At 35.4% G+C, this 23,265-nt stretch overlaps 2 protein-coding genes across 3 annotated transcripts; both read right to left on the reverse strand.

Annotated features, from left to right (window-relative positions):
- Positions 1–3,661: 3,661 nt before the first annotated feature.
- LOC126743449 (uncharacterized) lies at positions 3,662–8,327 on the reverse strand. The gene is made up of 3 exons (XM_050450554.1): positions 8,102–8,327; positions 5,495–5,602; positions 3,662–5,436 (listed from the first exon to the last, which is right to left on the reverse strand). Exons 1-3 carry the CDS (start codon positions 8,231–8,233, stop codon positions 4,339–4,341), a joined length of 1,338 nt encoding a protein of 445 aa, XP_050306511.1. The 5' UTR covers positions 8,234–8,327; the 3' UTR covers positions 3,662–4,338.
- Positions 8,328–10,052: 1,725 nt separating this feature from the next.
- On the reverse strand, positions 10,053–21,924 carry LOC126743026 (uncharacterized). Of its 2 annotated transcripts, none has more exons than XM_050449949.1 (3): positions 21,629–21,910; positions 15,942–16,052; positions 10,053–13,009 (listed from the first exon to the last, which is right to left on the reverse strand). In XM_050449949.1, exons 1-3 carry the CDS (start codon positions 21,773–21,775, stop codon positions 10,820–10,822), a joined length of 2,448 nt encoding a protein of 815 aa, XP_050305906.1. In that variant the 5' UTR covers positions 21,776–21,910; the 3' UTR covers positions 10,053–10,819. The 2 variants fall into 2 exon arrangements, with proteins under 2 accessions (XP_050305906.1, XP_050305907.1); XM_050449950.1 differs by lacking the exons at positions 10,053–13,009; positions 15,942–16,052 and adding exons at positions 16,130–18,213; positions 18,268–18,378 and having other exon boundaries at positions 21,629–21,924.
- Between the last annotated feature and the right edge of the window lie 1,341 nt (positions 21,925–23,265).

Genomic DNA, 23,265 nt, shown 5'->3' on the forward strand with positions numbered 1-23,265 from the left:
ATTTGAATAAATCCAAACCCTTTTATCTCTAGCAACAAAATTAAAAGCGACAGTCACTCAAGTCTGGGAATGTAACCACTAAGGTTAAAAATGCATCAATATTTATTATTTAAGGTTTTTCCAGGCATTTGAAGGTACTTTTAATTTTATTCCAGAACTTTAAAGTAATATTTCTTGTTTTCCAGGCATTTGGAGTCTCAGCCAGAGAATTTTAAAGGAAACTATTGGATGGTTTAAAAACTTGTACTGCGACCACCTTGTGCGTAGCCAAAGGCTTCCACGCAATTTTTGTATTAAATTTAAAAGTTTCTTAGTGATGCGAGGCCTCTGACCGCGCATAAGTCAATTCCAGATCCATGTCCTATCCCTTAAAATGTCTGGAATAGATAAAAATTTATTTCAGAGACTTGGAAAACAAAAAATTACTTCAAATACTTGGAAGTAACGTCAGTTTCCCAGAATAGATGTGTGAAGAAGAAAAAGTGGCTTAAAAAGTCTAAAAGTTACTTCAAAATGCTTATCAGACATAAAATACATTCTGGGATACATGAAACTGCCCTCAAATGCCTGGAATCCTGTTGATTCTCATCATTCACTGTATTTAGCTGTTTCCCTTAAAGGTCTAATGCTAGACATTGCAAGGTTACTTAAATTAAAAAATTAAACTTCTTTAAAACGCTACACGTGTTTCGTTCCTATCGGAGCATCATCAGGCATAAAGTAACTTACTTTAGACATATGTTTAATGGAGTTTTTTACTTTTGTTTTCGTGGTCTCTTGGAACAAGAATAGATTATATGTTTCAATTTCTTGAGGTATCAAATACCTACAGATATTTATATATTCAGTAAGTCTATCTTTCTATTCTACTCTTGATAAATCAATACTTAAGTCACGTCAAAAAAATAAAAAATATTTATTAATATAGAATAGTGCAATAATCCTATAATAAATAACCTATAAAAATTGGTATAAATCCTATAAAATATGGTTTACCATTGAATTAACAACTATAAGTAGGTATGAGCTTTATCTTAAATAAAAAATTCGAGATCCTTCGACTGGAGATCGATAGACTAATTGGACGGATAATGCAGCAGCAGACTTTTTAGTTAGGAAATTGTTTTTTAAAGCACGTACTAATTAATACGTTAATCTAGTTTTAAGAACATAATTAGTTAAATATTGTTTTGCATTAGCCTCTAGCAGTGAGTCATATAACTCGATGCTATAAATTAACGTTTTAGTCGTATTTTCTATGCCATCCATTACTGGCAAAAGGGATGCAGCGGTTCTCAAATCAAATTTTTCCCCCATGATTTCGACCCTTTCTTTTTTTTGGACTAATTTTAGTACAATTTGTGCAAATTTGTTTTTTTTTTGACCAAGTGTTTTTAGACCCTTTGACGTGTCTACTCATTTACGGACATTTTGTACAAATATTCTTAGGGGTTTTGAGTTTTTTGCAAGGGTTTAGAGTCTGTATAAATAATCTCTAAAATATGTACAATATTTTGCGAACCCTTCATATACAAATGAAGCAACCATTTAATGGAATAATAATGTAATTTTTAACTAGTTTAAAAAAAATTATACAATGTTCTATTGAAAACGTACAATATTTAAGAAGTAAACCAATATAAATGGTTTTTATGCTTATTCTTGTACTTTTTGTAAGACCTTTGTACTAATAATGCACAAATTTTAATGCATTTTGTTCAAATATTTCATAAAATTCATACAAAGATGTTAAGACCTTTTAATTAACGTAGATACCATGCATGTTGATATTCTTGGATATTTTGTACAATATTTAAAACTATGAATGAATTATTATTAATTATTATTATTTATATTAATTTTTGTACATCGTACTATTGAAATGGTACAATTTTTCAAAACAGAAAAGCAATTCTAGAGAATTTAATTCTGAATCTAGAGCAATTTATTTCATTAAAATACTTTGGGTAGTTTTTGAGAAAATCGAGTTTAAAGAACACATAGTCCGTTTGAGGGATCTCAGGATACACTACTTGGTTTAAGTCTGGATAACTTGGTAAATTTTAGTTGGATGCTTTTGGATCCTAAACAATATTTCCAGAGAATTTAATTCTGAGTCCAGAGCAATTTATTTCATTAAAATATTTCGGTAGTTTTTGAGAAAATCGAGTTTAAAGAACACATAGTCCGTTTGAGGGATCTCAGGATACACTACTTGGTTTAAGTCTGGATAACTTGGTAAATTTTAGTTGGATGCTTTTGGATCCTAAATAATATTTCCAGAGAATTTAATTCTGAGTCCAGAGCAATTTATTTCATTAAAATACTTTGGGTAGTTTTTGAGAAAATCGAGTTTAAAGAACACATAGTCCGTTTAAGGGACCTCAGGATACACTACTTGGTTTAAGTCTGGATAACTTGGTAAATTTTAGTTTGATGCTTTTGGATCCTAAATAATATTTCCAGAGAATTTAATTCTGAGTCCAGAGCAATTTATTTCATTAAAATACTTTCGGTAGTTTTTGAGAAAATCGAGTTTAAAGAACACATAGTCCGTTTGAGGGATCTCAGGATACACTACTTGGTTTAAGTCTGGATAACTTGGTAAATTTTAGTTGGATGCTTTTGGATCCTAAACAATATTTCCAGAGAATTTAATTCTGAGTCCAGAGCAATTTATTTCATTAAAATATTTCGGTAGTTTTTGAGAAAATCGAGTTTAAAGAACACATAGTCCGTTTAAGGGACCTCAGGATAAACTACTTGGTTTAAGTCTGGATAACTTGGTAAATTTTAGTTGGATGCTTTTGGATCCTAAACAATATTTCCAGAGAATTTAATTCTGAGTCCAGAGCAATTTATTTCATTAAAATACTTTCGGTAGTTTTTGAGAAAATCGAGTTTAAAGAACACATAGTCCGTTTAAGGGACCTCAGGATACACTACTTGGTTTAAGTCTGGATAACTTGGTAAATTTTAGTTGGATGCTTTTGGATCCTAAACAATATTTCCAGAGAATTTAATTCTGAATCTAGAGCAATTTATTTCATTAAAATACTTTCGGTAGTTTTTGAGAATATCGAGTTTAAAGAACACAGTCCCTTTAAGGGACCTTAGGATACACTACTTGGTTTAAGTCTGGATAACTTGGTAAATTTTAGTTGGATGCTTTTGGATCCTAAATAATATTTCCAGAGAATTTAATTCTGAGTCCAGAGCAATTTATTTCATTAAAAAATATTGAGTAGTTTTCGAGAAATTTGAGTTTAAGAAACATAAAGTTGGTTAAATGGACCTGAGGGTTCACTACTTGGTTTAACTCTGAATAACGTTTTAAATCTTGGTTGGACATTCTTGGATCCTAAACAATATTTCCAGAGCAATTTATTTTATTAAAATATTTTAAATAGTTTCGTAGTACAACTTTTCAAAGGTAAATGCTCGAGCTAGACCTCCGCCACTATCTAATCCTTACGAATATTTTTATTAATTTATCTTCAAATGAGACAATTTGGGATATCTGAAAGATATTTGTCTTAAAACCAATTGGTTGCCTGCCTGATCCCTTAATCATCGATTTCCACATTGGTACATGATAACTGGTACTATAAAAGGTACATTTATTACTTTTAACTAGAAAATGAATAACCAAAGCTTAATATATTTATGGAAAATACATTTTATTCAAGGAGCAATTAACAAATTGTTTTTATATTGTATGTTGAAAATAATAAAAGATGACAAGAACTATACTGACAAAACTATAATCTTTTCCGTTTACTACTTAACTATCTTTTTGCATACTATAAAACTATTTAATTTTTCCGAATATGGGAGTGACTTTACAAATAATATGTCTGGTACATTTCTTAAAAACCAGTTTTTCAATTTGAGGCCTTTCTAGTGTTAACGAGTAATAATCTAAACTTAAAGAAAATATGTTAAATGTAGAAAATAACACTAACTGGGGCCATAAAGGTCCATAAAGGCGCTAAGTTAGACAGAAAAAAAGTTACAATTTCAAAAAATGAGAAGGAAGAAACAATTCAATCAAAGAGTCAGCGAATTTTGGTTAAAAAAATAAACAAAACGTTGATAACTATTCTCATTTGGATGAACAGCTTGACTCCCAAAGTTGACCTCATTTTAAGTTTTATTATCTTTCCTATACTTTTTAGCTGAAAAATCTAATTGATAAAAACACAGTTTCCTATATAATCTCTCCTTGTCATTTTTTTTAAATTAATACCAAACTGATTATACTATTAAAAAAATCCAATAACAAACGTTTTATTTAACCCAAAAACTCCCATGCAAAAACGATTGCTCTTAACCTCATCATGCTAAACCTTGAAACGCATTCGCGTACTTCTCTTTAACTCCCTCCACCTCCTCGATCCTCACTAAATCTACATAAAGGTGGGCGAGTTGCTCTTTTCCTAACGCTTTCATTTTGCACAGGGTCGAATGGTTCATCGTCAATTCGACACTCTTAAACTTCTTCTTGCAAAGGTGACACTGCATGTGCAATTTTTCGTGTCTTTTAATTTCTCGATTGTTGTACAAAGTTTTTCCGCACCAATAGCAAAATTCCACAATATCCGCTTTGGTGAGGTTCACTTGCAACAGTTCTGTGCAATCCGTAATTGGTGATAGTGAGGAGGATGAAGGTGACACACGCTCTTCTTTTATATGTTCTTCAGAGGTTACACTTAATTCTAGAGGAATCGTTTTGGCAGTAACACAGTTTGGATTATTGAGAAGACCATTTTTTCTTTTGCTCGTGCAAGTTTGTGGTATATCAGGCGAAAACAGTTGGTCTTTATCCACATTATTATTTATTTGTTTTTTCCTTTGAATTTCAATAGACTTCCTTCTCTGGGATAAAACGAGACAATGATCCTTATCTTGACTGGAGCCACTATCTTGAGTAATGCCGTCACCCACTTTGCCAAACCATTTAGGCACAGTTTCAGATGAGTTTTGAAAAGCATTTTCAGATGTATTGCAACTGATTTTCTTTTTCTTAGTTTGCCCATTTAACAACATCCTTTCATTTCTCTTTTTAAAGGGCAATTTTAAAAAATCCTTTTCACCCAAACTGCCATTTTTAGACGCAGGTACAAAGTAGTGTTCACTAAACAGTTTTACCCCCAGTGCCCTCTGTAAAGTCTGACAATACACATCCTTAGAATCAGAAACTGTTTGACAACCACTTGAACTGAACTTGATGTTGTTATTTCTTTCACAATCAGTTTGAGTGCCCTTTTCAAAAAAAGACTGAGAATGTTCTGAAGGTTCAACGGCTGATCTTTTGGCTTTGAGCCAATTGAATGCTTCTTCTGTTTTAGTAATGTCAGGGCTTGGAACTGTGTTTAAAGGTGTAATTTGACATTTGAATTTCTTTGGTTTGGGTGCTGATGAGAGTTCGAGACTCTGCAAAAAAATGTTATATAATTATCATAGGTGAAATTAACTACATTATTCCACTCACCTTTAATTTTCTCTCAGTTTGAAGACAATGCAGTTTAAATAAGTGAAAATAAGTAATATCTAGTAGACAATTCAGACAAACTGTTGTGGTGGTATTGTCTTGCTCAATCTGAAATCAAAATTGATCGTACATACCTAAAAGTTCCTCTCACAGTAAGTTTTATTTGTTAAATTTAATACCTCATTATAAGTTTTGCAATGTAAAATGTTTAAAGTAGTTTTTATATAGAATAAATGAAGAAAAAGAATAGAAATTTATCTAATGTTCCTATGGATAAACAATAAACTTGTCAGAAACCTTTTTAACAGATTATTATAACAATACACCAAGTTTTCAAGTGATTTAAAATAAAAAGTTGTACCCCCTCGATTAGGCAAACTACAAGTGAAATCTCAGGACAATTTGGTTTTAATGTGATTAGTAGAACCATAGGAAACCATCTACCTAATAAAGGTTTTTATGCATGAAAGAGTTGCTGTTAAAAAAGACACTTTTATCTAAGAAAAGTACAAAGAAGTTTGCTACAGCTCATCTTACCTAATCCAAGAAAAATGGAATACTATTCTATATAGTGATAAAAGAACATTTTTAATCTTTGGATCTGATAGTAAGTACCAAATTCCTACTGTGAAGCATGAAGGAAAGAATATAATAGTCTGAGAAAACTTGTTTCAATCTGCGACAGAGTCAAATTCATCATACAAATGCAACACTTTCAATACAACAAAATACTGAATAATATATTTGCAGAAATGGATATATCACTATGGTAGATTTATCGACAGAACAATGAAAAAATTCGAAAGAGTCATCTCAATTCCCAGACTTAAATCCCATTGAAAATCTGTGGGACCCATTCCAATATTAAAACTCAATAGTACTTCTTTAAATTCATAAAATTAGAGTGATTGCAAATTCACATACAAACTCTCCGAAAATTGGTTAACTCTATACCTCAAAGATGGTGGCCAGTTTGATGCGCTAAAGGATATTCTATAAAATACTAAGAAAACTGTTTATCATTATGGTTATAACTTCAGGTTCAGATAGTGCAAGCAAGCTAACTATAGAAGTTTCCCAGGAATCTATTTTGAGACTCTTTGTTTTTAATTATATTAAGGATGCCTTCTTTTGCTGATGATACCAGTTGGATGTAATGAAGGTTCTCTTAAGACAATGGAACAACAAGTGAATACTTCATATATTTATTTATTTAATAGACAGGATCAACTCCATTACAAAAAAAAAATATTACAAAGTTCAATAGTTAAAATACAAATATGTTTTTACAGGCAAACCAACATAAAATCAACAGAAGAGTTTACACAATCTCTCTAATTTGATTCCTAAAACTAGACAAGCCAATGCCCACAACCTCAATATCCTCATGGTTGTTAATATTTAAGGTTCTTTCGATAGAGGAGTGAGTGGCATAGTTGGTACCGTAAAAAGGCAAAGCAAATAGTCAGTTTCGTCTCAAGAGTCTTGAGGGGACATTAAAGCTAATTCTACCGAAAGATTCTACCTTTCTCTCATTGTTGTCATAGCCAGCATTTTCTGTGCATCATCATAAACATGATTGTTCGGTATTTCCAAATTTAATTTAAATTGACAAAATCTTAAAAACTTATTCTGAATCCTTTCAAGGGCCAGACAGCTGTTCATGTAATAGGGGGACCATATCATTGAGCCATACTCCAAAAAAACCACCAAAGACATGTACACTCTCTTACAGGTCTTGACTAATAGCTCTCTACATTTACGCAGAACAAAACCCAGAACCCTGCCTAACCACTATATTGCTTATGTGTATATTAAAATTTAAATGATATGCCAAGATCCTTGATTGTATCAGAATACTGAACAGGGCTTCCCTCTATATTGTATGACGTTACAACTTTTTTACTTCTTTTGTGAAAACTAATATAATTACATTCCTTTATGTTAAAGAATAAGATATTGTTGACACACCAATCATTTAGCCTATTCAGGTCATTCTGTGACAAAATTTGGTCTTTGAGAGTCTGGATTACTCTATAAAAATTTCAGGTCATCTGCAAACAATAAAAAGGCACTATTTTCAAAACATGTGAGCTATATCATTAATGAAAATGTTAAAGAGCAATGGTGAGCAGTGTCCACCCTGAGGTACACCAGAACATACATTGATATTGCTGGACCTAGCACTACCCAATCTAACCTGCTGAGTCCGGCCTGACAAGAAGCTTGTGAACTAGGCAACTATATGATTGGAGAAACCAAACACTCTTCACCAAACTCACTTCATATAGGTTGAAGGTTGGGAATGGTTCAACATGAATCAACCGAATCCCAATGCACAACACTTAATTTAAAGCGTTCTGTATTCACATGAAGAATATTTTCATTTGCCTTTTTGTCTGTGATACTTTTTATAATAATTTCTTAATTTAACATGATGTTTATAGTGTTTTAATTTATTGATAATCTAAATAGTAACTGTTCCTCTTATGTGTTTAAATTTGTGAATTTAATTATTCTATCTATATTTAACTCGTGTGAATAGTATAGGATACAACAATGCTAACATAAATATAGGAATTCGAATATTGAAAAAATGAAACTCACACAAATTCCTAGAGATTCCTGAATCATTTTCCTAAAATCGTCGCGACAGTTTCGAGACTTGCCGGAGAACATGGAAATTAAATTCGAGCTTTCCATACATAGCCGGCAATAATGGAGATCTTTGGCAGACATTAAGAGTATGGTTTAGTTACAGGATCATTACCAAAGCAAAGCAGTAAGCATTAAATTTTTTAAAAGGTAAACAATAATACAAGCACTGATACGCGGGAAATATAACCACACTTTTTTTCTTAGACAGATTAGCTGTCAAACGTGAGATAGGGATGTACTGGATAACTCCGTCTTTAGATGTATGACGTCATAACTGTGTCTTTTAATATTTTGTTTTCCTTTTTGCAAAAATTAATGTTTTATTAAAGATCATATCAAACAAACAAATATGCTTCTTTATCCCTAGACAAAATAAAATAGAAAAGCAGTTAATCAGAACATATACCAAATGGCATCACGTTTAAGACGCGAGTACAGCGCATCCTTCGCAGCAGTTATAAATATGAATTATCGATATTGCAGACGGTTACAATAGCGACCGAGTCATTTGAAAAAAAATGCGGGATATTTGAATTCAGTATAAAGCGGAAGATTTAAAACTAAACACGTTTATGACCAATATTATTATTAGAAATAAGAAAAAGGTTATATTTAGAGAAAATATGCGCATATTAGAGCAAATTCATGTTTTAATGGATTTTTAAACACAATTTATTACTAAGCGCTTTTAAAGTGTTCATTTTTCAAAACATTCTCTTATTTTTAATTCCCGAGAATAATTTCAATTATTATCCCTAATACTTAACTGGCTTGTGTCTTTCTCTCTATTTACACCTTTAGTGACCAAGTTCCAAAAACGGATTTCCATCTTTGCACTCTTAGTCACCTGGTGGAGGTCTGTAAATACACTAATATTCCGAATCCACGTAAAACTAATCTGTATGATTATAAATTCCCTATTGTGATTAGAGTATAAGGACCATTGCTCCTTGTAAGTAAAAAGGGAGTGAAGGTTACCTGTTAAAAAGCAAGTGAGTGGAAATAAGATTAAATTAGTAAGTACTCGTAACGACAACCCATAGTCTACACCTGCCATATCAAACAACTGCTTCATTTCCTATCTTTGGATCTGTATACGCAACTTTTGAACATATTAAATTATTTTTCGTCTTTTAACTACGTAATTTCAAATTTACATTAACCATACAAAGTCAAGCTTGGCGCCGACGTCGAATGGTCTATCAAAAGTTTGCGTACAAAAAAGCAAACCGGCTACTTAAGCTTTTGCCGTTGCCATGATCGAGGCTCCAGACTTCGTCTAAAAAGTGCTTCTATAATTTCCTCAAAAATATGGGAAAAGTTTCTACAATATAATCTAATTTTCATTACACACCACTAATACCAAATCTAATGTGTTTGTGCCGAATATAAGTGCGGGCCCGCCAGAAGAAACTCATTTATTCCATCCAAGTGCTCCAACAGATCAAGGTAGGCGCCAATTTTTAATCTTGATGCTGTATGGTTCGGTTGAAAATTTTATTTTGGAAATTAATGTTAAATTTAGGAAAATGAACCCTTGCCTATATAAGTAATACAGTCCACTCAATCGCCGTAATATAACAACAACCGTACAGGATCCAATAAATGAACATATTTCGTATTGTAGAAGTTTTTTTCATTAATAAGTTATTTGCTTTAGCACCATAGAGGCTGTTGTCCTTTAATGAAAATAAAAAGCGAATAAATACAGTCCACTAGTACTCTTCAGTTATTAAATTAAATAATTGTCTCCTTCTCTATTTGATGAAGAAGCCAGGCAGCAGTTCTCCCCTGAATAAAAACACAATTTTTACAAAACATTGTATGTATTTTCTAGTAAAAATATGTATATTTGTTACATTTAAACTTATAACTTAAAAACTTCATTCTAATTTCTTCGATCGTATAAATTTAAAGTATAGAACTTAACCAGATTAATCTTTGGATAATAAGTTTTAACATAAAACGAGAGAATATTATCGACCTCCATTTTGTGACCATAAAACAAAATGATGGACAAAAGCATAACTCTACTTATTTTATAAAAAGTTAAAAAGAAATAAATAAAAGTATAATTTAATACATTTTTTGATTAAATATTGAGGCAATAAAGTCAAACGCCCATTTAATGTATAAATGCTAAAAAAATTAAAATATTGAATTCTAACCTAAGAAATATACAGGGTGGGGAGTCTAACTAGAATAACAAAAAAAACATGTCTACTGTCTAAGACTTTTGTGAGATAAATCGAATTAAAGAATGAGTATTATTAAAAAAGTATTTTTTGGTAAAGTAAGTACCCAGTAAAATTGCTTCAACAGTTTAGTTATTTAAGTAAAAGATGATTCTTGAGGTCCAAACTTTCCCCTTGAACTTGGCTATCTAAAAAGTCTACAGCACCATTACTAGACAGCACTATCCCATTAAAAAAAAAATAAAGCAAGGTTAGGTTTGATAGAAAAACAAAATTTTAACACATTCTTAAAGGTCTTAGAAGTCGTGTTTTTACGTTCCCTTTGAAACATTTTGTTTAAATGTGCTAGCCGATTGATTACAGTTGTAGTTCCCACCCTGTATACATCTGTCGTCAGATCGACAAACCTTGTCTTGACCATATGAGATCAGAAAAATAGAATAAAGAAAATTCTGTGTAGACAACTCTACTTTCAGTTCAATTCCCAAACTTTCCGCAGCCTCAGACTTCTCGCCATCCTCACCCTGAGTTTCTTTGTTTTAGTTTTAGGACTCGCGGTCAATTCCACGTCACTTGAAGAAGATTTACTCGAAGAAGAAGAAGTGGTGGGACTACTCTCTGCTGTTGCAGCCGCACACTCCCTCTTTGGGGATGTAGTTGGGGCGCTACTAGGCGATGACACTGACATTTGATTCTTAATTACAGGGAAATTGATGGGGATAGTATAGTTTTGCACCATCGGTTGAAGGGTGGCGGTCTGTTGCGTGTTGGGAGTGAAAAATTGCGTCGTCTGCGGACTGTTATTGACGCCAGTTTGGATCGATATCGCGTTGGGAAGAATTATTGACATGGTGGGGGTCGCGGTCATTACTTGTATGGAAGAGAGCGAGAGTTGAGACGACTGTACGAAAGTTACCGGGTAACTTTGGTTGGGGGGATCCTGTTTGTCTATAAGAGGCAAATCGTTCCATGTATCTAACTCACATTTCTTGTTGGGGAGCGGTGTATGGGGTTGGAAGGAGACGTTGAGGCTCCCATTTTGAAAACTGACCGGGACGTTGTATGTGAGAAGTAACTCTTTTAGGTTCTTCAATCGACAACGTCCGTTTTCTTCGAAGACTACGTCTTGGCTCTTGATTATTGGTTGGTCCGTTTGGGCTGACTGAAATGCCGGATACTTTTGTCGAAATAAATATACTAAGTCGTTTAGAAACTCTTTTTCATTCGTGTTGTTTCCTAACTGATCCAGCAAGGAATTATTGTGGATCTTAATAATCGGTTTTATAATAGACACGGAATCAATTGATTGCTCTGCCTCCGAACTAGGGATTTTCTTAGTGGTCTCATCGGAAACAAGAATTATTTCATCATCATCATCATCATCGTCATCGAGCACAATTTGCTCTTCTGGTCTAAGTACAATCTCGGCATTATAAAAGGCTTCCAAATAGTTTTCACGTAAATCGTCATCCAGTTCAGCCCTGGTCAAACTAATAAACGATCCGGGGGACTCCAATATCTTTTTGGTTTCACAATCCTTCTCAATATGGTTCTGTTTCCGTTCCACCGATTTAAACTTTAACTTACAGTGCGGACAAATGCGGTGTCTGCTACTGTGGGTCTTTAGGGAGGTGACATTTTTATGGACGCTTCCGCATATCTTACAGACCAGAATACTTTTAGGTACGACCGCCTCGCCTGCCGGTGCTAAGCCAAGTGATTGTATAAAGTCCGGTTTGCTTGTGTTGCTCAGACTATCCGGAGGTGACGGTTCAGCAGGTTGAGCCTTGATTTCGGGTTGAGTTGGATACTGATGTTCAAACACTTTACACATCTTTTGGTAGGTGGAGTTCGGGAGTAGCAGCATACGTTTTTTTTGGCGTATCTTCGGGCTAATTGATTCTTCTTTGATTTTCACTAATGTTTCATTAACGGGAGCACTATCGTCCAATTGATTACACACAACATTTGAAATGGTCTCAATAACTTGTTTATCACTTTCACACTTTATTGGGGAACACGCGGGGTTCCGAAAAAACTTCATCGGTCGTCCCCTACGTACCGCGGACGGTCGCACTACCGGAACCTCGGGTATTTCGATCGGTTTCCGACTGTTTTCCGCCTCGTTCGCCACCACGTTCAATAATTTGCAAATTTCATCTGACGGCATGTTCTTCTTCTGTTTCCTTAAGTCTGCCACGGATTTAACTGGAGTCGCAGTTTTTTTCCTGGCCACGCTGTTACATTTAATGCGTGGTTGAGCGTTGTTCCCCTGGTGCGATCTGTAAATGAATTTGTTCATGTCCAACTTGTTCTCTTTAAAAAACGTTTCCACCTCGCCCATGGTTAGTGATATAATCGGGGCCAGATGTCTATCGAGGCACTTCTTGGGCAATTTAAACTTCGGAAATCGGCGGTAAACGTCGATTACGCTTTGATGAAGACCCTTGATAGGTTTCATGGTGGAAGTAAATGGAAGCAGTGGAGGATACGGTTTAAACTTTTCGGTTTTTTTAATAATTTTCGATTTTGTACACGTCGATTCGGTCAGAGGGGTTAATTTTCGGTCGGCCCTATTTGCCGCTTGAATGTTCCTTTTCATTGTTATACAGGTGTTGGGCAGACGAATGCCTTTATCGTCCAAGTACTTGACGCTCAGTTCCTAAAACAAATTGCAATTATTAGGAAATCACTCTGGATTGGTTCATTATATAAAGGATATTTCAATAGGAATGTAAGATTTGAATTGCGTCACATGATGACGTGGCAAATCGAAAGTTGGGACACGGTAGAACAACGCGTCCTGAATGTTTCCTGAATGTGCGTGTCCAATTTTCGGTCGAAATATTGTTTCTAATTCATCTAATATGGAGAAAATAATCAAAGGATTCGAAAGTACTGGTTCGGTTAGTGAAGTGAAATTAGACGCTGTATCAATGAAATATCACCAGATGTAGAAAATAACTTAATTGACAATTTTATTAAAAAGCTATGACAACCATTTACAAGATATTTTATTTCATATATAATTGTCGAAATTAATTAATATTTCAATACATTGTTACAGAAAACCTTGATTTATTAAATACTGAAATCTTGCGCTCCTATTGAAACACCCTTTACAAATCTTGTAACAGGAAGGTTCAATTCGTTCTGTTGCATGTTAAAGCACAGGTATTCGGCACGTAAGAAATAAATTGACCAGCCGTGTATATAACATTAGGATGATTTGGAGAGTTAAAGTTAATAAATTATGAAAAGGATTATTACAGTAGAGCAACTGTAATCAATCTTAACAGTTGTTCTCCTCAGGCAACAATGGAAATCGGTTATTAATCTAGTAGTTGACTTAATCCTATTTAATATAAGGTTTGTCCATACATTAAAGTCTCCGTGCGAGCATCGTTAAGCAACGAGCTAGCTTAAGTCTGCCAACAGTGCCAAGGCTCTTAAATCCTCCAGAACTATTACGAATCTTTATTAAGGTTCGTACTTTCTTACTGTTGATCTGAACAGTGTATTCTAAGCAAAATCAAATATACCGGTCTGAACAACTCAGGTCTTGAGTGCATCATACGCACAAGTAAGGATTTCACTGATACTCAGTTGTTATAGTGCGTACAGTTGGCGAAAAATGTTGATTGATTTTTTTTTGTTAATTAAAACAATCAAAAATAGTCAATGAATTTATTTATACACTTCACTACGAAAACACGATCACTCACGAGTACTAGAGATATTTATTTTTGCTGTATTTATTTGAATCTCGAGTCGCTATGCCGAACTTTATTTCACTGAACTGACAATTGACTACTCTTGGCGATGCGGCTCCCTATATACTCGGCAGAACGCCGTTCGGGAAGATTCTCGCCAACGTTCGAGATGTAGTGCGATGTGCCACTTGTGTCATTCCTGAATGACAAAAAATCACCGGGTTTCTCGGTGTTTACAATATCGTATTATTGATAGAGTTTGTCTAGCTAAGGAAAGGTACACCATCTGTTTCAAAGCTGCGCCAAGTTTTGTCCCCTAATAACGCGCGATTAGCGACAGTAGCGCGCCTCTTTTTAATTTAATTTAAAGGCACAGAACACAAATATAAGAATTAACGCAACGGCACTGTTTATATGCAAATCGAGGCGATCGATACCGTTGCTTTGGCAGCGGCATAAACAAATTCACTGCGCAACCGAGTCGAACAACACGTGCTGTACCTTTCCTTAGTTAGACAAAGTCTACAGAGAAAACAGTTTCTTTTTTATACAGAAGTGGACTGTTCCCTGGTGACTGGAAACTTGGGCGTATTCAACAAAAACGGAAAAAAGACGGTGCCCATCAATTGCTTTAGTCCCGGCAATTGCCAAAGTAACAGAGAAACTTGTCAACGAGCAAATTTTTAAATACCTGGAGTCTGGTGGACTCATTAACGAGCGTCAGCATAGTTTTCCAAAACACAGGTCTACTGGCGAATCCCATGCAATAGCTCTGGATATTTTAAAGGCATTCGATAGAGTCTGCCATGTAAAAACAAACCGTATTCTTTTATAGGGAAGTGCAAGTCTGTGTAATCAACTCCCAAACATTACAACTTTCAGAAATTTATGAAAATTATCCACAGACCTTCCACACTTCCGTAGCACTGGCGCTACTCGTGATACTCAAGTACCATAGGGCTACCTCTCAGGCAATTTGGAAGATTTCATCTGCTAAATTGGGTACCAATGTCTTTAGTCCAGAAATTTCAGTGGAGTGTCCTACCCTAAACTCCCAGGAAATAGTCTGGAATGAACTAAACGTGCTAAATATTTTAAAGCCATTGTCAAACGTCGTTCTCGGCTGACATATTTTCTTCGACTGCGTTGTAACAATTTTGATTTAGAGTGAGATCAAAAATTGTCAAACTGTGCAGGATACATCCTCGTTTATTTATATTTGACAATCCTGTATTTTCATGTGCTGACATATGCTTACAAAGGGATGTTGTTCACTCCTTTCGTAAAAAATGGTACCAACAAGTCCCTAGATAACACGAAACTCCCTATTATTGGCGTTTCGTTACCGCTGATTGTACATCTACAAAAAAATCTTTCTCTTAAGCGTTCTCGTAACGACAACGGATTTAATCGCGAAATTCGTGAGGGAAATCATTGACCATTTTCCTCGATTGTTCCTCAACGTGAAACAGCCTCCCGAGGGAATGAAATTTTCAAACAACGAACAGCTAATCGGTCAATTCCTTCCTGCATGGAAGGGTGGTACGTCACGAACATTAACTAGTATAAACATTTTGACAACACCGTGAATATCAGCTGTCCTCCGCCATTCTAGAATGATCGCGATGATGCATGCGGACACACTGCACGACATCTCTAGAGAATCTTCCGGAACCATGGTCAGCCGAGTATATAAGGAGCCTCACTGCTGCGAGTTCAATTCAAGTCGCAATTTTGGCGCGATATTTAACTCCACATGAATAGTAATTTAAGAGTGTACGTGTAAAATAAACTAGTTGACTCGCGAAGACTTTAATTTACGGACAATTCGTTTAATAAGCAAATAACTGATAGGCTTTTAATCAAGTTTTATTTATTTACCTTTAAGTGTTTGTCTTGTTTAGACGCGATCTGCCTTATTTGATAAATTTTCTGAGCGTGCTTCAAGCACTTCGGGCAAATCTTCCTCGATACTATGTCGGTTTCCGATATCTGAAATAAATTAAACGTCACAGTGGTGAACAATACTCGTTCGTTCGTTAAAGGATTTTCACAAATGAAACTGCTGATTAAATTGTTTATAGAAAATGTATTTGCTACAAAATCATTCGCGTATAAGTAAAGAAACTCACAAACCGGTTTCTTTTATATACAATATAAAAAACAGATTAAAGTTCACGTAACTAGATTTAGACCTCTTTGATCTGATTTATATAACTAATATCACACATTGTATGAAATATTTACATCTGTAAAGAGATTCAAGGAGCGACTCTTTTTCTTCCCAACCATTTTACTGTAACTCACTGAGAGGTTTAACCCGAAACCCTAACGATGACAATGAATTACTGGCACTAAATGCAAATTCATTTGTCGACACCGGTGGTACTGACACGTTGACGCTATTAACAGTGTCCACCTTGCTGGTACCATTATTAGGAGCACATACTCCTATAAATGTAACTTGATTGTTCGTAACAGAAGGGGATGCAGAAGTAGAATTACCTAAAACTAAGTGAGGCATGCTCTCTTTGGTTTTTAGAACATATTTCTTAGGAAACGGAATAGGGCGATTCAAGGACGAACTAACTATCGGTTCCACGCTCAGGGCGTAGGTCTGCAATAAGGGAGTCGCCGAGTTAATGACAATAGGGAGAGTGGTGCTCGTAATCGGACCAGAACCTTTGGCAAAAATGCCTGTAGAGGAAGTCGTGCAAGGAATTAATTTATTAACCAGAATAGGAGCGGAGGAACTTGAACTAACGACAATGCTGTTGATTACTGTTGACGCTGTCACCGGAGTATCGGAAGGAAAAATTCTTTGAGAGGCCAAAACTTTGGGATCAGACTGAAGGGATGTCTGTTTCGGTTTTGCTTTGACGTCGATTAAAGGTAAGTGGTTCCACATCGCCGACGGGTCCAAGGGTCGCTTACGATGGGGCGGTTTCTCATGGAACTTGTAAGAAGCATGAAATGCACCGTTTTCTATCTCTACAGGCACATTATAATTTGTTAACTGGTCCTTAAGTTCACCGAATTGGCACGTGCCTTCAAAATTATTGGTTACAATTTTATTTGTCGGAGGAAAGTCCGTTTGGATGCATGTGTCGACCGTTAACGTAGGCGGCATCCGTTCCGTTAACAACTGTTTTAATTTCGCGTTATCCAGACCGGGTGCTAGATTGTCTAATGTGTTATCGCCTTTAATTCGTATATTGGGTTTAACGATCAACACGGTATCGCATTCCGGTACCAAAGGGACAGAAGAAGGGTGTCCGTTCTCTTGCTCCGCTAAAGTCTCTTCATCATCTGAAAGAATAATAACGTCATCAACAAACAATCCGGGAATGGCTTCGAAACTCGCAAAAGTGCTTTTAAACTTTTTACGAATGTCGAGGTTGAGTTCGACCCTTTCCAGTGACACTATAGGGCCCGGACTGTTGATGATTCTTTTTACCTTACATCCGTTTTCTTGATGTCTTATCTTGGCCTCCACGGTTTTAAATTTTTTCTTACAAAACTGGCACAACGTGTGCACCCTATTTATGTGCCTTTTCCGTTCGAACGTGTTATTATGCACACTTCCGCAATGCTCACATACGCAAACCTCTTGAGTTTTAAGGGTTTTTACGGTGGGGGTTAAATCGAAATTTTGAAGGAATTCCACGCTTCGCACCATAGAACTGGTCGCGTCCGCAGGGGGAGATGTAGTAGGCAATCTGAGATTAACTGGCGTTAGGTTATTAATTCCGTTGCTGCTGGTAGTACTGCTTGTGGTAGGAAGAGACGATTTGTTTATGCAGAAATAAGTCTCGACAGAGCGATTGTCGCATTGCATCTTGCTGATTCTTAAAGGCGAAACCGTTTTCTCTACTGAAGGTTGGGCCTTTGAATTTGACGGTCCAGTCGTATCCAGCTTCCGTTTTCTTAGGTATTGTTCCGCTTCATCTTTGACTAAAGAAACCACAGGATCCATATGTTGCCCTATGCATGCTTTAGGGATCTTTAGACAAGGATTATTCCTGTATATATTAGTTATGGATGGATGTAAAACTTCGGGCTCAATTTTTATTGCTATCGGTTTCGGAACTATCACTTTAGCATGTTTAGTTTTTGCCAAAACTTTTTCCGTTAAAATCTCATTCAAACGGCCCTAAAATATAACATTTTTCCAGAGAGTGCGATTAAACTTTTGGAGTAAGGTTACCTTTAGGTGCCGATCCTGCTTTTGGGCATCACCTCGAAACTGAGACATTTTCAGTGTAATGTTCATGCACCGCTGGCAAATTTTAACGGAAACCAGATCATTTTGTAAAATCTGAAAATGAAAGGGTGCATATTAATTAATCATTATGGTACCACTAAGTTACAATACTTAACTGATACACACTGAGACACAACACTATCATCACTGTGACACTAGCTCGCGTTCGTCCAACTCTTTTTTGGTGGTTTAAATATCTTCAAAAGATTTCTTCTAATAACAAAACAAATACTCTCTCAGTGTGTATCGCAAGTTATGCAACATTATAAATCGGGTACATTTTAAGCATATAGGATTCTAATAATAAATTTATTAGAAGAAACCTTTGAAAATATTATTAAATATTGAAGAAAATAATGAGTTGTATGGACAAGCAACCATACAGCCGGAAATGATTATTTAGGATGTGAAGTAGTAGTAGTACATCTTCACAAGTAGAAATAATAGAAGTCATAGCTACATCAGCTATATACACACTATGAGATAAAAGTAAAGCAACTCTTATGAAAATATAAAATATTTATTAACAAAAAATAAAATAAGCGTGAGCGAATATTAAGCACAACAAACAAAATCCAGTGAAAACATCTTGTCGAACTTGCATTGTCTTATATATTTATTTAATGTAACACGACGTTTCGGTTGTTAAGTATCTTCAACCGTTATCAAGTGTAAATGGAATGGGGTGATGGAACTTTTGGAGATCTGTCTTCGTAATTCTTACTTTCAGGTCAAGGATAGATTCTACGCCCAAGACGAAGGACTTCCGATGGGTTCATCTCTTTCCCCAGTAATAGCAAACATCTTCATGGAATGGTTCGAGGAACATGCACTAGATGCCTTCCATTGCAAACCCAAGCTCTGGCTTCAATATGTGGACTACACCTTCATCATCTGGGACAAAGAGGAAATAGCACTTCAGGAGTTTCTGCTTCAGACCAACAATCAAGTTCACGATGGAGACAGAGAAGGACTCAGCTCTACCTTTCCTAGATGTCCTCGTTAAAAAGGTCGGTGGAGTCAGTTTATAGAAAACCAACACACACGGGCCAGTATCTTCACTATGAGTCCAATAATCCTGCCAAGTAAGTAGGCATCATAAGATCCCTCTACAATAGAGCTCGAACCATCTGTAGAAGCGACGAGGATCTCAAGACTGAAGTGGATACCATCTACAAAGACCTACAACAGAATGGATATCCAAAGAAGCTAATAAGTAGGACCATCCAAAGGACGCGTTCAAATCAAATCAGAGACGAGGCCACCACGACAACCAGACTTCTACCCATACCTTACATTAGGGGTACATCGGAACAAATCCGACGCATTGCCAGCAAGTACAATATTAGAACTGCCTTTAGATCTAGCACCACTATCAGAAGCGTGGTATCAAAGACCAAACCAGATGGCCTGTTGGATACCAAAAATTGCGTCTACCAGATCTGGTAACAATCTGGTCAATTTAAACGCTAAAAAAACGCAGGCTGCAGTGTTTACGATGAAGACTAACCTTGGTGGCCCGGAGCTGGTTATGGCAGGAAAAACATTGCCAATGAAATTATCTTTACATTTTCTAGGAGTCGAGGTCACCAACAGTGTCTCCTGGCATGACCACGTTGCCGAGGTCGCCAGGGCGGCTTCCAAAAAACTCGGAGTGCTTTTCAAAACGAAAAAACTGTATACACCAGAACAGCTGCTGACTCTTTATAAGTCTCAAATACGCCCTTCCCTCGAGTATTGCTCGCATGTCTGAAGCTCTGCACCCAAGCATAATTTAAACCTGCTGGATCCTATACAGAAGAGAGCTATTTGTCTTATCGACAAAACCAGAACTGACAAAGAGTCTGGATAGTCTGGAGCACAGGAGAAAGGTGGCTGATCTCTGTTTATTCTATCGTTCTTATCACGGTAAGTGCTCCTCTGAGCTGGCAGGCCTCGTCTAGGACGCGTCTAGCAGTTGCGGCTCATCAACATCGAGTCCACCTGCCTACCCCAAGGACGTCGCTGTATCGGGACTCATTCATCTGGAGAACATCTTCTTTGTGAAACGGGCTTCCACCTCACATACAACCTACAGCGATTCAAGATAGATGCCCACAAATATCTTCGCGCAAGCACCACTCCAAAAGTGACATAGGACTTTCCTCTTGTGCTTGTGTTTACCATAAAAAAAAAAAAACCTCAAGGTTTAGTGCTAGGATAAGTATTATTTTCGCTGTATGTAAATGACTTATGGTCATCGAGACTGCAGGGTGAAGTGGTTCAGTTTGCTGATGGTAACACCATATTGTGTAGCCATATAGATTCTGATTACAGATTTTCCCAGGATGGTGTGTTTACTCAATGTGGATAAGATCTTTATTATGGGGTGTAAGTGCGACTTCTAGGGCTTAATGTTTAGTGAATAGTACCCCTTGCAATACAAAGAAAACTGTAAGTTCATTGGTATTACCATTGAAAAACAAATGTTTTGCAATCAAAATGGCAAGACATGAGCTGGAAAAAGTGCTTGTACAAAAGACTTGACTGAGTTTTCTTTCTTTTTTTCATATTTTGAATTTAATATCATTTTGCTTGTGACAACAGGCATTCCTAAACAAAATCGTGTTATCTTCGCTTATACAAATCTCATTTTTAATAATTAAATAAGAGTTGCTTTACTTTCGTCCCATGGTGTATAGGCATAGTTATAAAAAAATTACAAATATAAGGATAAACATATTAATCGTGTTTTTGTAAAAAATTGTGCAATAATCCATAAAATTCCTCTCGGGATAACATGTTTGAACTTTATAGATTTTATGCAGGAACTTAATTTTTTTTTTTTTGACATTTCTAATATTAATGAACTGTCAACTTTTATTTTTATTAATACAGAAAACTTCTTTATAGACTCCCTTTTCCCTCTAAAAGTATTCTAAGTTGTATGATTGACTCATACTTAAGGTGGTAGTGAGTTTGCTAATAATTTTGTTATTATAAATGTCTTTTCTAATTATAACTTTTTTTTAAGAGAAGTGATCTCACATACTCTTTATACTTGAGAGTCAGCTTGATTACATTTATTATAATCTTAAAAATAATTAAAATTTAGATAAATATTCAGCAAATGAAGAGAACAAAATAGCTAAAAATATCCCCAGAGGTATCACTACGCAAGCGTTAATCCGCCAATGTCATTGAATATAGGTTATGTTGAACGTAATGATAATAATACGAAATAATCATTCCTATTTATAACACAGTCAAGGTTCTATAAATAGAAGCCTTTGCCCCACTCTCCGTAGATACGTGGTCCGCTTACCTCCACACCCGTCGTCATAAAAATCACATCCTTCAAGTTGTATTTCTCGGTAACCGTGTAATCGAAAATGTTAATTAATTTCTGATTGGGATCGATCGCCTTGGTGGGACACAGTCTGCAAACTTCCGTAACCTCCGCCACGTTCATTTTATTCCCGATTTTCACTAATCACTAAATAAAACAAAAAAAAAATGTCGAAAATCCCAACTACGACGACGACTCTACACCGTGACGACCGCGTTACAACAGAAACCCGCCAACGGTTGAACGGTTCACGTTCCGTTTTACGGGTCTTCGGGCCTTAGCAACAAGACGTCGGAGACGGTCGGATGAGGTCGAGCGAGCGAGTGTCGGATGCATGCGGTTTATTAATACGTGCGGTGCCCTCTGTTGGCAACGTGCGATATCGTAGTAGATTTATATATTGGAATATTATAGACACCTGTAGTAGATGAATGTACTTTTATTTTTATAAAAAGTCCCGATATATATGCGGTGTTGTCATGTTGCTAAATTTTTCCTCAAAGTCATGATGCGTTATGTGAAAAGTTAATCTATGTATAATTATATCGAATTTAAATAAATAATTTGTGTTATTGGATTGGATATAGAAACCAGCTGTTATTCATGAGTATTATTTTGAAAAATAATGATTTTCGAAAACAATTTCTTAGTGGTAAGTTGTGTGGGGTGGGTGGGGGGTCACAGATATAATAAATCACTTTTTTTGCAAAAAATAAATATCTTGGAAAAATTTTAGATGATACAAAATTCTATATAGGTTTTGTATCTATACTCTTTTCACATAAGCTTAAAGTGAAAAAAATGTAAATTTAAAAAAAAAATATTTTTTTTCTACTACTAAAAATTTTTTTTGTTTACACCGTTTAAAAGCTTAATCCTTTAGGATTAAATAGAGGTATTACTCATAACGCTAGGTATTATACAGGGTGAGCTGTGTTAACAAATATGAACCCCTTTTTGAGCCTTTTTTTGACCGATTTTTACTATTTTTCTTAATAATTCTTCATTGCCTATCCTTCATTCATACCTAGTAGCGGAGTAAAAACGCCGGTGAAATGTTTCAAAAAATTTTTTGAGCGTAGAACCAAATGTGACCTATGTAGCATTATCCAGAATTTTATTGGTCATCTAAAATGTCAATTCACGACATCCTCAGTTGGGGCTGACTCATTTTAGGATTTATAAAAACTTACTTTTTAACATATAACTTGCGATATCTTTACAGGTGTTCCAAGTATTGAAATATTTTTATTGAAAAGAATACACTTTTACCATTCCAATAGTGTATTTAAAGTTTTTAAGATCATCTCTATTTTTTGTGAAAATAACTAAGAAATGTGGTTATTATGTTTCCGGCATTGCTTTTTTCAGTAATCGAAAAACTTTTTTATTTTAAGGAATTTTTATATACTTTCAGCGAATGAAATGTAGCCACGTATCCAAAAAAGTTTTCAGAAAAAAAATTACCAAGTTATGCTCTATACTTTTTGAGATATTTATTTTTTTAATGCGACTGCATCTCGGGACGAACACCAATAATACGACAAGGCGATGCGATGTTTAACTAGAAATAAAAACGTTCTTCTTGTGGAACGTATTATTAATTTTAATAG

Source organism: Anthonomus grandis, chromosome 12 (genome assembly GCF_022605725.1).
Source record: "Anthonomus grandis grandis chromosome 12, icAntGran1.3, whole genome shotgun sequence".
Classification (NCBI taxonomy): domain Eukaryota; kingdom Metazoa; phylum Arthropoda; class Insecta; order Coleoptera; family Curculionidae; genus Anthonomus; species Anthonomus grandis.

Excerpts from the sequence above, each read along its gene's own strand:
- LOC126743449 (XM_050450554.1), bottom strand. The coding sequence starts at position 8,233 with ATGTCTGCCAAAGATCTCCATTATTGCCGGCTATGTATGGAAAGCTCG. Across the intron at positions 5,603-8,101 it reads AGGAATCTCTAGGAATTTGT|ATTGAGCAAGACAATACCAC; the intron begins GTGAGTTTCATT and ends TTTTGATTTCAG. Across the intron at positions 5,437-5,494 it reads AAACTGAGAGAAAATTAAAG|AGTCTCGAACTCTCATCAGC; the intron begins GTGAGTGGAATA and ends ATTTTTTTGCAG.
- LOC126743026 (XM_050449949.1), bottom strand. The coding sequence starts at position 21,775 with ATGAACGTGGCGGAGGTTACGGAAGTTTGCAGACTGTGTCCCACCAAG. Across the intron at positions 16,053-21,628 it reads TTATGACGACGGGTGTGGAG|ATATCGGAAACCGACATAGT; the intron begins GTAAGCGGACCA and ends AATTTATTTCAG. Across the intron at positions 13,010-15,941 it reads AACAAGACAAACACTTAAAG|GAACTGAGCGTCAAGTACTT; the intron begins GTAAATAAATAA and ends AATTTGTTTTAG.